The 15268-nt window shown below is 43.5% G+C and overlaps 1 protein-coding gene across 1 annotated transcript in view; it reads right to left on the bottom strand.

Annotated features, from left to right (window-relative positions):
• Positions 1–14921, bottom strand: part of REPS2 (RALBP1 associated Eps domain containing 2) — a 97664-nt gene extending 82743 nt beyond the window's left edge. Inside the window, exon 1 of the mRNA XM_059823832.1 lies at positions 14724–14921. Coding sequence (XP_059679815.1) covers positions 14724–14921 — 198 coding nt within the window. The remainder of the gene's footprint in view (positions 1–14723) is intronic.
• Between the last annotated feature and the right edge of the window lie 347 nt (positions 14922–15268).

Raw genomic sequence — 15268 nt, 5'->3', positions numbered from 1 at the left:
TAAGCAGCAATAAAGGAAACCATCTCATTTTTGTGCTCATTTGTGAGCTGAAACCACACAGCTACATAGGAAATGGCAAGACCTTTCATGAATATAAGCCTGTGGTTAGCCATATAATGACAAGAAAAAGACCATTAGTTGGTAGGTCATCCCCAGCAGGAGATGAAACTTTGTGTTGCATAAAGAGCAGGGTGAAATGTTAAGCAAGCCCCTAATAGACAACCAAAGGAAGGATGTCTTCCCCGTAGCATACATTACACATTCAGAAACTCAAACGTGTCTTCAGCCTTTTGGCGATTTAATGGTTAATGAGGCTGGTGGGTGTTCACACAAGGATATGACTAGCTTTTATATTCTGCTTGTTTGGTAACAAATGAGCTACTGCTGCCATGGAGGGGTAAACTGAACGATCCCATTGCAAGTGAGTACTTCTAGCATTACACTTGCAGCAGGTTTCCCGGACAGACCACAAGAAAAGGCTAAGTCAACAGAACACGAAACACATCATAACGAGGTATTAAAAGCATGGACAGGCAAACTTCTAACAGAGCAGAAACATCAGCAGCAAAGCAAAAGAAACATTTTCTATTTCATGGGACTGAAAAGTCATTTTAGGTTAAATTTTTTTAAGCATGAGGTTTGGGAAGTGGTTCACTATGGCTATGTGTATTAGCTTATGATTCAAACCCACCTTTCCTTGGAACTACACAACTCCAGTACGCTCTTCCATTATAAAACTATAGCCCTGGCTATCTTACAGCAGTGACGAACTGGTTTTGAAATGGCTTAATGCTCTTCCACAAATGAAAATTGCTCTACAACGTTGCTTGCAAGATATGTTGTCTTGCAATAGCCCTCAGGAAGCAAAGCAAAATTTCAAGTATTTAGAGTTGGCCAAATAATTTCACTGCTCCAAACTAAGTTCTTCTGTGTGCTCTGTAGAGTCACATATGAACCATGCCACTCAACTGGACAGTGCTGTGGAAACCGCAGAAATGCTGTTCTGGGCAAATGCCAATTTGACCATAGGACAGTCCAGCAACTATCTATTTAAGGCAGCATATATTACCAGCATTCTCCATATGGAAGGGAATCAGGAACACGGAAAACTAGATAGCACTACTCATCTACTTCTTTAAATGTATTTCACATCTACAGCCCTTGACACATTGCTCCTCTTTCTCTTCATTAAAATGTCAAACAGTCATATTTTGAAACTTAACTGAGTGACCAAGTTACTAGAAGGACAACCCAAGGATTACTGTTCCCGTCTCAGTATTAATTTGGTTGTTACTAACATCTGCACTTAGATACTGCCAAATAATTTAAACCAGACAGTGAAAAAATAAAATAGATTCACAAACTTACCCTCTACTTTCACCCTTTTGGATGTTTCCCCTACTCAGAGATACTTACTTTAAAACCTGTCCTTCAATGTCTGAACAGAAGACCTTCACTCCAATTCCAGAGTGCCCTATTCTGTTGCAGGACTTAAATTCAGTACTTACACTAAAATAAAGTGCCTTGCTAGACTTACCTTAAAGCTTTACCTCATGCACATTTCTCCTGCAATCAAATATGTGCATGGTAAATAATGCAGTCTAAAACCAGCTAATGAATATTTCCTAAGGAAAAATATTCCTTTAGAGAATATCCTCCTCAAAGACAGTCCTGATTTAGATTAGATCAAATAAAAGATATCATTACTATAATATAGCTGGGGGGAGGGGAGGGGCAGAGAGAGAGAGAAGGAAAATAAGGGACTGATAACTCGATATAAATAACATGAAGAATTATTTTCCTGGCGACAACAGCACTCCCCAGTGCTGCTCTTTCTTCTCTTGAAACAGTATTTGCTCTGGTCGGTGCCCCCGGGACCTGTCATGCTGTGAAGTACCAGATGCTGCAACATCATCACACCCAGGATCCCCATCCTGATTCCTTCCTCTCACAACACTCAAAACATGTTTTGACAGGTATGACTTCACAGCTGTATTATTTTACAAGTATACTATATCTCCATAATAATAATTCAGTGCTGTTTTTAAAAAAGTCCACAGTTAAGCGTGGGTAGCAGCAGGTTACAATACAAGCGCAAAAAACCCCAAACCTACTATTTGTTACAGTGGTATCCCTCCATCAGGGATGAGGTCCCAGTTGACTGGAAGTTAGCAAATGTGACGCCCATCTTCAAGAAGGGCCAGGAGGAGGATCCAGGGAACTACAGGCCTGTCAGTCTGATCTCGGTGCCAGGGAAGATAATGGAGCAGATCTTCTTGAGCACCATCACATGGCATGTACAGGACAACCAGGCGATCAGGCCCAGTCAGCATGGGTTTATGAAAGGCAGGTCCTGCCTGACTGACCTGATCTCCTTCTCTGACAAAGTGACCCGCTTAGTGGATGAGGGAAAGGCTGTGGATATAGTCTACCTGGACTTTAGTAAAGCCTTTGACACAGTTTCCCACAGCATTCTCCTGGAGAAACTGACTGCTCATGGCTTGGATGGGTGCACTATTTGTTGCGTGAAAAACTGGCTGGATGGCTGGGCCCAAAGGGTTGTGGTGAATGGAGCAAAATCCAGTTGGCGGCCGGTCACAAGCGGAGTCCCCCCGGGCTCAGTTTTGAGGCCAGTCTTGATTAATATATTTATCGATGATCTGGACGAGGGGATCGAGTGCACCCTCAGCAAGTTTGCAGATGACACCAAGTTGGGCGGGAGTGTTGATCTGCTTGAGGGTCGGAAGGCTCTGCAGAGGGATCTGGACAGGCTGGATCGATGGGCTGAGGCCAACTGTATGAGGTTCCACAAGGCCAAGTGCCGAATCCTACACTTTGGTTGCAACAACCCCCTACAACGCTACAGGCTTGGGGACGAGTGGCTGGAAAGCTGCCCCGCAGAAAAGGGCCTGGGGGTGTTGATTGACAGCCGGCTGAAGATGAGCCAGCAGTGTGCCCAGGTGGCCAAGAAGGCCAACAGCATCCTGGCTTGTATCAGAAACAGTGTGGCCAGCAGGAGTAGGGAGGTGATCGTGCCCCTGTACTCAGCACTGGTGAGGCCGCACCTCAAATCCTGTGTTCAGTTTTGGGCCCCTCACTACAAGAAGGACATTGAGGTGCTGGAGCGTGTCCAGAGAAGGGCGACGAAGCTGGTGAGGGGTCTGGAACACAAGTCTCATGAGGAGCGGCTGAGGGAACTGGGGTTGTTCAGTCTGGAGAAGAGGAGGCTGAGGGGAGACCTTATCGCTCTCTACAATTACCTGAAAGGGGGTTGTAGCAAGGTGGGTGTTGGTCTCTTCTCCCAAGTGACAGAACAAGAGGAAATGGCCTCAGGTTGCACCAGGGGAAGTTTAGGCTGGATATTAGGAAAAACTTCTTCACTGAAAGGGTTGTGAGGCATTGGAACAGGCTGCCCAGGGAGGTGGTGGAGTCACCATCCCTGAAGGTATTTAAAAGACGTGTGGATGAGGCGCTTAGGGACATGGTTTAGTGGTGGACTTAGCAGGGTTAGGTTAACAGTTGGACTTGATGATCTTAAAGGTCTTTTCCAACCTAAACAATTCTATGATTCTATCACATACCAGGTAGAGAAAAAAAGAAAGCTGAGGCTCTCTTAATATCTAACTTTGGTGGCATCTCATGAGAAACTCAACCTAAAAAGCTAAAGAATAAGATTCTGGTTGTGTAATTTTGGGGCGTTTTCTTTGGCTTTTTTCTTATGGTTTTTTTTGGAGGGGTTGGGTTGTTGGGTTTGGTTTTGGTTTTGTTATTTTGCTATTGATATGCTTTTCATAAGACTACTCAAGGACTCTGTAGGAAGCTTCAGACATCAGCATAATTTTAAACCTTACATTATCCCTTTTTAAAGGTTACCAGGTTCTAGCCTGTTTCACCTTCTACGTGCACCAGATGTTTATATTTATAACTTACTCATCCCCATGATATCTAAAGCATCTAATAAAACCAGAAACAAACAGCTTCCTGGTTCCTGCCTTTTATTACTCAACAACAGACACCAGCAGTTAACAACCTAATTGGGATTTATTTACTTTTGCCTTCTGATCTCCCAAACCAGATAGCCCCCAATACACACAACTGTCCGCCTGGCTGACTCTTTCAAGCTTCTTCTCCAATCTCTTTCACAACCACTGCCTGTAATGAGATTCACAGATGTCCTGCTCCTGCTACCTCCCAGCCCCCTCATCCTCAGGTAAGGTCTCCACTTGTCTTAAATTCTTATACTGGGAAACTCGTTTCAGCCTATCTGTTCTTTATGCTTCCTACCAGAACTATAAGGAATCCCATATAAGTACCAGAAGCCCAAAAAGCTGCTGGGAAGCACGAATGTTGCAGGTACCAAATCCAGAAAGGGACCTGGCTAGTAACCTAGAAGTCAGCACACAATGACTTACAAAAACATACTATCACTTTGGAATAGCCTTGTATTCAGTTTCTTCCTCTTACTCTGTTTAAGAAGGGAATTACTGTATTTTGGGTCCAAAGGAAAATCTTCAGGACCCCTTTTTAGTATTAATACTGAATTCAGAGTTTACAGATGAGAAGAATAGACAGCCAGGACTTATGGGACATGTCCACATGGCTAAATAGGAGAATATTTCTAGCAGCTACAATTATCTAGGTCTTCCACAACTTCAACAATGACAGAAAAACTCTTTCTTCAGATAGTTAAACTTTTTGCTTCTCACCTCTCAGAATGAGAATCAATTATGCACAACTCTGCGTGGCAGATCTGACACTTGGTATCTCCCAGTCCTCCATCTTTTATACTTAAAATAGTATCAGCAGAACAAAAAAAAAAAAAAAAACACCACCAAAAAAAACCAAACACCACCACCACCTGCCCCCCCAAAAAATAAAAATAATGAGGCATTCTGAAAGCAGTGACAGAAAGTGTCTCCAGTTGCTAAAAATCACAAGAGTTAGTATCCAAGAACCAACGAAGAACACACATATGGAAACCCTAATAAATCCTCCCCAGCTAGATGGCAGCCACCAGATCTAGTCATATTGAGCTAGACTAATTGAAAATACTGCAAAATCTTGTGTTTTTTTCCTGAAAAAATCCCACTCAGATTCCAATGAGCCTTTCAAATTTCCACTAGGAAATGAAGCGTTTTGTTCCAGGTTGTCTTAAGACGAAGGTACCATAGCATCTCATGGAAGCTGTTGTTTTTATGTTTCACACCCTTGCGGTTCCTCAGCAGATGACATCTCTGAGGCATCACAGTCTCCCTTCTGAACAAGCTGCCTGGCCACCATCACTGCTACACACAACAGCAGAATTAGTCTAACTAATGGAAAGGAACAAGGGATGATGACCTCCTTCCCAAAATTTATGTATTTAAGATGTCACAGTGCTTTAACACATAAGCAGTTCAAAACAAAGTGTTTTGATTTAGTTCAATAGCTTACATGTTTTTAAACATTTCCAAATCAACGTCGCTTGTGAACATTTCTCACAGTTAACTTTGCCCTAGAAGACCAGAATAAATTCTGGCATTTCCCATGAAAATGTAATTCTGGGTTTTGTTCCGCTTTGCACACAAAATGAGACCCAATTAATACAGAAGAAAACAGAGACTCTGTGACATACAATGCATTTTTGCCACAAACAGAAATCTCTTATAGACTTATCTCCCATTTCATTAAAATAATTTTTTTCTAAAATGAGCTTGCTTCTTCAGTAGTTACTGTGATGTGATTTTCTAGACTGGTTACCCCAAAAACGCACCCTGTACCCATCTTATTTTATCACATTTGGCACGTTCCCCGAGTTCATTTCCCCAGCACTTGCAACTACAGCAGGTACTTTTAAAGGCAATGCAGCAAACTCCCAAACCATTATCTTCTACAGCTGTGCAGTTATCTTAATCAATATTACAAATTAAAATCCTTCTTTCAGAGTTATGGATTATTTTCATAAGACTGAAGAGTTGTCAAAAGACTTCTTAACTGAAGGTACACCGTTGTAGCTAACTCTATCGCATATGGTGTGCGTAGAGACACTTCCCGCCCTTCTTTGATCTTATACCCCATTTACCTCTAGTTTGAATCAACCCATCACTTGGAAAAGCCGCTTAAATTTTTTTTCTTCCACATCACTAAACAAAACCCTAAAATTACCACCATTTCACTCAACGTGCTTGCACCTTATGTGTTGAAATGCGTCATTCAGCCAGTGAGAACCTACTTGTTCGTGTCTAAACCAAGCATTCGTCCTCAATTCAGCTAAAGAGCACAGGACTGCAAAGCAGCAACATCAGACAGAGTCAAAAATGACATCGTCTCCAGTGCCTATGCACAGCACGCCAGCATTTTATAGCCCATTTAATACCACAACTTGTATTTGCATTTCTATCTGTACATAGTAAAGGCAGCCTATGTCTATTAAAACATACAGATGTTCTCATAAAGGCAGCAATTATTCGAAGAGGAGGGAAAGAAAAAAAAATGAAATAAATTCATAAATCACACTATTGAGTTGGTTTTGCCTCCCTCCCCATTTATTTTTATTTTTGGCATTTGAAACCTATAAGTACTTCACCTTTTACTGTTCCACTGCTGTTACTGCTGGCAACAAAATAATTCTGACTGTATTTGTCACCCCATAGCTCTCATCCTGTTTTGCAAATGATTAGAAACATTGTTTTATTCTGAAAGACCATCATCTTGGCTTTCATAGCACATCATTGTGTAAGTTATGCCAGAAGTAAATAATGCATGAAATGTGAAATGTTACCTATGCCAAAGCTGACGTAATGTTTCTTGGTGTGCAAAGAGAGACTTTAAGAAGAAAAGATTAAAAAAAAGTAAATTAGTTTGAAAGGCTCATGCCAAAAACACTTGAAATTTATAATAATAATAATAAAGTAACACTACAGACATTTGCTATTGAAAGTAGAATTCAGCTTCATGACTCATACCGTATTAAGCGAGTAGACACCACGGGCCATGTTCAGACAGCTTAAATTCAAGCTCAGCCAAGTGTTTCCCATCAGCCGACTTTAGATTTTCAGTGCCACCAAACCCGTGGGAATGTCAAGGTCTGAATCCAGCGTTTCAAGTACGGCGCTGCTCAGAGGAGTAGCTCCCCACCACCTCCTGTCAGAGAAGAGGACCAACCGAGCTGCAGGCCTATGCAGATGCAAGGCTAAGATACTGGAAGAACCACTTGCAGCTTTTTTGGATGGGGGAAGCCTGCTGAGGGCAGAAAAAACCCCACAGAGACCAAAAATAAAGCAGAAGAAAACACTGAAGATGTGCTTTGGTAGTCAGGCTACCTAAAGTTTCTCAAGACGTGAGATGTCTTTTTAAAGACATCTGCTAATCACGCTACTGTAAGTGGGGCACTCCTGTAGCTCTGCTCAGAAATTTATGTTCATTAGGAAGGCCACTGAATGACTCATCCAGGTACAACAATTTAACAGGCAGCCTGTAACCTTGGGGTAGTTTTAAGCAGCCTTAGTGCCAACTAGAGACAGCCCAGCATAGCCGCAGACGTACTCGGCACAGTAGGACAGCCTGCGGCTGGGGGGGACGCTTCTCAGAGACAGCTTCTTCAGCACTCCTCTCCAAACGTACCACCCAGCCTAAAACAACCGGCAGCATGAAGCTTCTTAACCTTAATGCTTGCAAGGCAGATTCATGGCAGAAATAAGCTATTCAAAACATTATTTAAGTCTGAAGAGATAAGACCCTAATTTCATATTTTTTCTAGATAAAGATCTGTCTCATCAGTTGGTCATCATTGAAACAAGATTTGGGTTTTTTTAAATAAATATGGTAACATTTTTGGTTTTACCCATAAGTAATATTTTAAAATATATTTAAGCGACCACATAGCTTAATATACATCTTAATTTTTATTTCGTAAGAAATTTGCTCCATTATCATTTTTAATAAGAGATACACCTACTTGTGTAGGTACATGTGATATACGCAAAGTTAAATTTAGATGAAAACTGGAATTAATTTAAAAATACATGGACCATCTTCATCTGCTAGAAAACAAAACCCGTACATTTCTTATGTATACAAACATTCGGAAGCTTATAAAAACATGTTTTGTCTTTTAAACACTTTGGTAAATAAACTAAGTATCATTTGCAGTTAGTGATCTAGCTGATTATTTCTGCTCATTGTGTCCTACCAGATGACAGAACTAATGGATCTCGTCCCCCCACATCCTTCCACCTCGTCATTTTATCTAAACTGCTGGGGGGGGCGGATGGAGACAAGGCGGGGGAAAGCAAGTTCTTCCCAACAGAGTTTTCAATTTTATGCAGTGGTCACCAAATAACACTCCTGAAGACACTGGAAAAAGAAAATATTCCCTCTGTTCAGGAAGAGGGGATTACTATTTGTCCACAGTTGGTTTTCTACTCCAGCAACCTTTTCTAGTTAATTATCCCCCGACTTAGCTGTTCAACTGTTTGACTGCCTTCAAAAGTTGAACTAGCACATACTGCTCATTAATGTTTTATTTTACCATACTGTTGGTATGTTTAGATGTTATACATCAAAGAATTTTGCTTTACAAATATTATATCAAACATATTTCTCAATTTATAATATTTTAAATTTAAATAGGTTATTCATCCTGATTCCTTGTCACAGAAATGCTTGTTTTATCTTTCATGAATCTACCTTGGTGAAGCTTTTCAGCTCAGCTAAATTCATTTTTTCCGAGTTTATACCAACCGTCTTTTGTGTGAGGTGTCTGCGCAAGATTCCCCCACTGAAGTAGGTAAATCCTGTGTATAATGCCTCCTTTGCAAAACAGATTATGGACAACATCAATCAATCTGTACGTAAACATCACAATACTGGCAGCATATTACTGTAGATACATGCATGAGTAAAAGAGATTATACTCAACTGTCTGGTGAACCCACTGCACTTACGTAAGTACCATGACAAAACCACTTTAAATAAAGATAAAAACCATCCTTCATCATCACTACTTCATACTGCGGCAATCTCTCGTGAAGAAAGTTACTTGTTTTCATCCCAACAGATCTTTTTCCTCCATCCCTCTTGCAGAGTTATTTTAAATCACCGGCACAGCAAAGCATTATTTTATTGGAGAATAAACTACTTAATTCATACTTTGTTGTAATGAGGGTTAATTACTGAAGGCCGCACGCCTTGACCAGGCTAATTCTGACCATCCCGCTGACTGTGACAAGTAGGTCTAGGAGTCTCTGGTTTTACAGCACGATTTGAAACACACTTGGGAAGGAACAGCTTCTACAAATCTACTGTGTATCTCAACGCTGAGGCACTCAAAACTACTCATCTTTTAAGTAGCGACTACTAATGATAGTTTAAATGATAAACAATAGTTTAAAGATGTACTAGGACCTCAATTTTTTTTTAATGGAATATATCATCAAGATTGCTTCAGGTGAAGTTTTTTACCTTGGTATAATTTAGACTTTTTTTTAAATAAATAATGCTACTATGTTTTTTACTTCTGGATTTCGCATGTTCCTACTTACATAAACACAAGTTTCCCTGTGACTGTAGAAAGGCAATGACAGTTTGAGGGATTGTGGCCAGAAGTATTGATATTGAAACATCAGTTTTCCTTTCCTCTTCTTGCTGTACCACTTACATGAAGTTGTATCCCCCTTTGGTTTCTTCCTGACTCAGACGTCAGTAGGATGTAATTTCTCCACACGTACTCTACCCCAACATCACTTTTTGATGGACTTACTGTTAGTCAGCTAAATCACATTGCCAGCACTACTGTAATCCCAAAATCTGTTGAGGGGCACAACAGAGGGAATATTATCTTTTATAAAGTAACAATGAGTCCAGACTTTCCTCACTGAAAAAGTTCACATTTTAACTGCGACAGTTCTTATTCTTTTCTGCCTGTTTGAGGCAGACAGTTAATCCCACCCTGGCCATCATGCAGGTACTAATTTATGCTTATGGAATAAAAAAGTGTAGAAAAGCCAACCCTTACCGGTCTTTTTCCAAAGAAATAATCAACTTTGCATTGTTTTTTTTTTTTAATCTTCTGCTTTTGAACACAAAAAATACGGTTAAACTGTAGAGTTGTAACTATAGAGACAAGTCACAATAAACACAAATTAACTCACAAAGCCTGTGGAAGAAAAGCAAGATCGCTGGTCTGCGTTCCCTATTCACACAGAGCTGGAAGTAAAGTCCCAGCTAAAAAAAATGCAGTGTCTGTGCAGCTCCAGCATCATACAATTAGTACTCGTCATCCTTGGAGCTCAAAATAACGCAGTGTGTTCGTTTGCAGAGGAAAAAAATGTGTTTTCTTAGGAAAACGGGATTGCTGTGCTGATAGCGCAAGTCTGCAAATAAGATTAAGGTTTATAAAAATGGGAATTAAAGATACCATCAGGCAACTGATTGAGAATTAAACAAATAAGTCAAAAACTAATAAAAAGAGATAAAGATTTCAGTGTAAATCTTGAGTCCAATCCTGCTCCATAATTTCTCAGACAAAATCTTCAAAGACCACAGCAATACCGACAAACAGTAAAACTAGCACAAGGTACCTCTCCTTTGCTGATCAGTGGGCAATGACTCTATAAAGCACTACTTTATCTGAAATCCATGCAGACATCAGCCCATTGGTGCTTGGCACACACAACGAATGCACTTTGGGGTCCCAGACTCAAGGAGCAGAGGCTGTACTCGCTGGCAGCCAGCTTCAAAATGGGGTCACAGATTGATTGCCCACAACAAGACAAGGCAAACCAGCCACTGTCAACACCTGTGGCACAGCATCCCAACACACTCAGGGAGCATAAATATAATGAAACATTACTGATACCCTGACAGACTCACCACTCTTGGCTGTACTTGTAGAGACCTCCCCCAACAGATCAATATTCAGCTACGTAACAAAGTACGCTGTGGGATTGCCTTTGCTTCGGCGATATTTTTGTGGCCCCAGTGAGTTCAAACTATTTATTTTTTAAGGAATTCTTTTTTTCTTTGCACAAGCACAGTTCTTTTTCCCTTTATTAGGAGCCAAAACATAGGGAACACTGTTTTCAACTTGACCAACATGGGCAAATATAAATCCAGCTGATGCTGTTCCGTTTCTTCTATTTCTGACAGTCTCTATAACTGCATGGTACATGACTAGGCTGTTCCTTCCTCCTTTAACAAAAATATTGTGAAAAATAAAAGTAAAAACAATCCTAGCATGGCTCTTTCATGCAAGAGATTATAGACATTTTACAGAATTACTTTAAAAGCCCCTGGTGAAAGATCTGCCACGGGCTTTGTACAAGTCTAAATAAAATCTTAATGGTTCTGCCTTTAACCACACTATATGGCTAGTCGAAGACTTTCAGTACATGGGTGAGGTATGATTATATAGTCCACAAAAACCATGCGGTCCTGTCCCTGTCATGCCCTTCTCAGTCCTGTGAAGTATCTGACGTTTTTAATGTTAGTGCTAACTCCAACCTTTTTTCCAGAACTGAAATAACTCTTGCTGAGTTCATTCTTCGATCCCTTCTTCAAAGAAAGTTAAATAGGTACAACCTCTGCTGTACCCTATCGCCCAGCAGAATAGCTGGCTTTAACGAGCCTGGGTTTAATGAATTGTGTTCAGTCACTTCCTTCTCAGCAAGATCCAGGACTCTCGGGTGCACACCATCTGCTCCTACTGACCTGGCTGCTCTTGGATTTTTTCCATTTATTCCAGCGTTTCCTCTTCTGGCACACACTCTCACATTCCCTACTTGCTCTCTGTTACCTAGCTTCTTTTACCTAAATAACCTCTTGGATCATGCCAACTAACCTTAAAGCAAACAAACCCCTTGCCTGTTTGCTGTTTGGGAGCACGCATCACTGCTTTTCCCACAGGAATTGCCATACTCAACAGCAGTCCTCCAGCCTGGGTGCAGCCACCTGGTTTTTGTCTAGACTACCAACTCTGCCATTACAGTTACGGAAGGTGGAAGGAGATTTGACACGATGCCTCTGAGCATCTTCCTGATCAACAAGAAATCTCGATCAAAGACAGTAAAAGTAAAGGCCCTCTCTTTCTCAAAGATTTATCCCACTTATTACACAAGTACAAACCCCTGAAGACAACAGCACACGTTCAAGACTTTACCATGGCACTGAATGCCAGTTCTGGAAGCATACTGATCTGTAGAACTGCTCCTCAATGAATAACTTGAGGAAAAAAAAGCTGTAAATTACACCTCACTTACAAAAGGGCCCACAGCTGCCTCTTCTTCTAGCCCACGCAAGGGCCCGTACATTCTGGACTGTGCAGGCTCAGCTTAGTTGAAATCCAGGACTGGTTTCCAATCCAAATCTCCCTATTTCTGATGTGACAAAACTCAGCATGACCATTTCTCAGTGGGTCAGTGGGGATGCCTGCATAGCTAAGCACTAATTGTGACAGATGGGGATTTAAAAAAGCATTAAAAAAAGGGAAACTTTCATGGTCAACAATTATTTCAAAGAAAACATGTTATCTTAACCCAAACAAGCTGCCTCTGCCTAAAATGGGTGTTCCCTGCACTAGCAGAAAACACATACCATGAACCTCTGTGCGTTGTTCCCGTAATTGTTAGAATGGTAGGGTTTTTTAAACAAACTATTAGATTGCATTTTTGGAGGATGATAAAAGACAAAACATCAGCAAACATCTCAAACAATGTTGTGGGTCTTCCCCTATCAGAACATCCACATTTCCAATTATATATTTTTTTTTTTAAACACATTACGTTAATTCAGTTTTTCCTTAAGTTCTGGTAAATGTTAGTAAGAATATTTGACAGTGGTGCATTTTGAGGGCAGGCGCTCTAGTCATAGAGCTGAACACCACTGTGATTAGTGCCATATAAACAAGAGAGGGAGGGCAGGAAGGAGGAAGAGAAATAGCCCCAGATCCCACAGGCCTTATTATCTGAATATTCCTGAAGCCAATTACAGGCTTGTTTCCCAGTAACATTCTCCTCACAGCATAAATATACCTGGAAATAATCTAAAATAGTAAAACTCAAGAACATTAAAAACACCCCAACATTTGCAGGCTTAAGACACACATTACAATCAAAATGACCCCTAAAACAGACTATGATAATAATACAGTAATAATTTCACTTAAATGATAGGGTAAGGAACTACAAAGCAAAAATAAGAGGTTTTTTCCATACTATGGAAAATGAAGTGACTAATACCAACATCGCACAAATTTACTAATAGGGCTTTAACAAGTTTCTTAAATATGCCTTCTTATTTGAAATGAAATGCCCTCTTCTTCCTCTTTGCAAAAGGTCTACTCTTGGCGCTAGAACTACACGAAATCTCTACCTTCACCGCTCAATTCACTTGCCAAGACCAAGGCCACAGCCTGGCTCAAAACGAAGTGGTACTACAGTGCTCGGTAACATCTTTGTTTTGCACATCTGGTAAACAGCGCAGGTAAGAGAGGAAAAATATCCTTGACATATCATCATTTTCATTCAGAATAACCCATGTAATATGAACTTATATAAGTCATTACAAGATGACCTGACAGTAGAGGAGTTTAGTACTCTCAGGCAGTGGCCAGGTGTAACTATACTTCAGCTCAATTTCAACATGACTTTTTTCTGCTTGATAAATGAAGACTACTGAAGAAAAAAATTCCTTATACCTTGTAAATAAAAATAAAAAGACAGGATTACCCTACCTCTGTTTAGTTTGCTGCCAGAAGCATTATACAACTACAGTGCATTAGTCAAATTACTAATCCACAGGTGGAAAAGACCACAGGTCCAGCTCTTCCCCGTCACTGGGAAGTGGATGGCACAAGCCGCCTCACACCCTGACCGAGCTCCTCCTCAAAACCCCGAAGGGTTTTGCCTTCATAGCTTCTGTTGGGGATCTCTTCTGGGACTCCCCTGCTCTGACGGTGCGAGAGCCTCTTACTTCCCACCCAAACGTACTTGCTCTCAAGAACAGACATATGAACACCACAACGTCGTTTCTACCTGCAGATTTTTTTCACCAAAACAACACTTAAAAAAAAATACCATGAATTAAACATATCGCGTGTCCTTTACAGCTCTGCGAACACCGCTGACTACGTGCTATTCGGGGGCCCTTCTGAGGAAGCTAATGACAGGACCAGTCCGACCCGGGAGAGCGCACACCGACGGCAAAGGGCTGCGCGTAACCTTACGCCTAGTCCAGAGACCGTGTGTCAAAGCACGGACAGGACATCGCCCATCCCGAACACAAACACCTGGGCGGAAGAAGAAACACGACTACCGAATAGTTGCAGTCCCAGTGGCTTGGCTGAAAAAAGAGAACGGACACAAAGCAGCCCCAGACACCGCCATCCACGCCGCTGCGGCGAGAAGCCGTGCCCCGCTCCAGCGGCGTCTGGCGCCGGCAGCGCTCTGCTCCGCCGCCCGCCCCGACCCGCGCTCCGCGCCCGCCCCAGCCCCAGCCCCAGCCCCAGCCCCAGCCCCAGCCCCAGCCGCCGCAGCTCGCTCCGGCCCCCCAGGGAGGGCAGGGCAGGGTAGGACAGGGCAGGGCGGGCAAGGCAGCGCAGGGGCGCCGCGGCACCGGCCCGCCGCGCAGCGCCGAACTTCCCGGCGGAGGCAGCGCCAGCCCCTCTCCCGCAGGGCTGAGGGAGCGGGTCCCGTCCCGCCGCCTCTCCCCACGCAACTTCGGGGCGAGCCGGCCGCCCCCCGACCCACCTGGTGCAGCGTGTCCGGGGGCAGCTGGGAGGCCCGGAACAGCTCGCCCACGCTGCTGCCCCCGGCGGCCGCCTCGGGGGGCGGGCAGCACCGCGAGAAGAGCTCGGAGTAGCGCTGCTGCTCGCTCTCGCTCAGCGGCAGGAGCAGAGCCCCGCTGCCGGCGGCGCCGGCGGGCCCCCCCGCCGACCCCTGCTCCATGGCGGGGCGGCGCAGGCAGAGCCGCGCGGCGGGGCAGCGGGTGCCGTGCCGTGTCGTGCCGTGTCGTTTCGTGCCGCGCCGCCGGGGGGGTGTGTGGCGGGCGGGCGTTAGGCGGCGCCGCGCTGCGGCGGGGAAGGTGCAGTCCCCGCCCCCCGCCCGGTGCGGCCGCCACGCCGGCTCCGCAGTGCCCCGGCCGCCTCCGCCGCCGCCGGGAGTCGCTCCCGCCGCCTCCCCCGCCCAGCCCCGCCTCGACCCGCCGCTCCGCCCCGCCCCGCATCCAGCGGCCCCGCGTGGCGACCCCGCCGGCCGCGGCCCCCCTCACGGCTCCCCCACGTCCGTCCCGGCCC

Source organism: Gavia stellata, chromosome 1 (assembly GCF_030936135.1).
Source record: "Gavia stellata isolate bGavSte3 chromosome 1, bGavSte3.hap2, whole genome shotgun sequence".
Classification (NCBI taxonomy): domain Eukaryota; kingdom Metazoa; phylum Chordata; class Aves; order Gaviiformes; family Gaviidae; genus Gavia; species Gavia stellata.
Note: the sequence above shows the minus strand (reverse complement) of the source record. Positions and strands in the feature narration are given on the sequence as shown.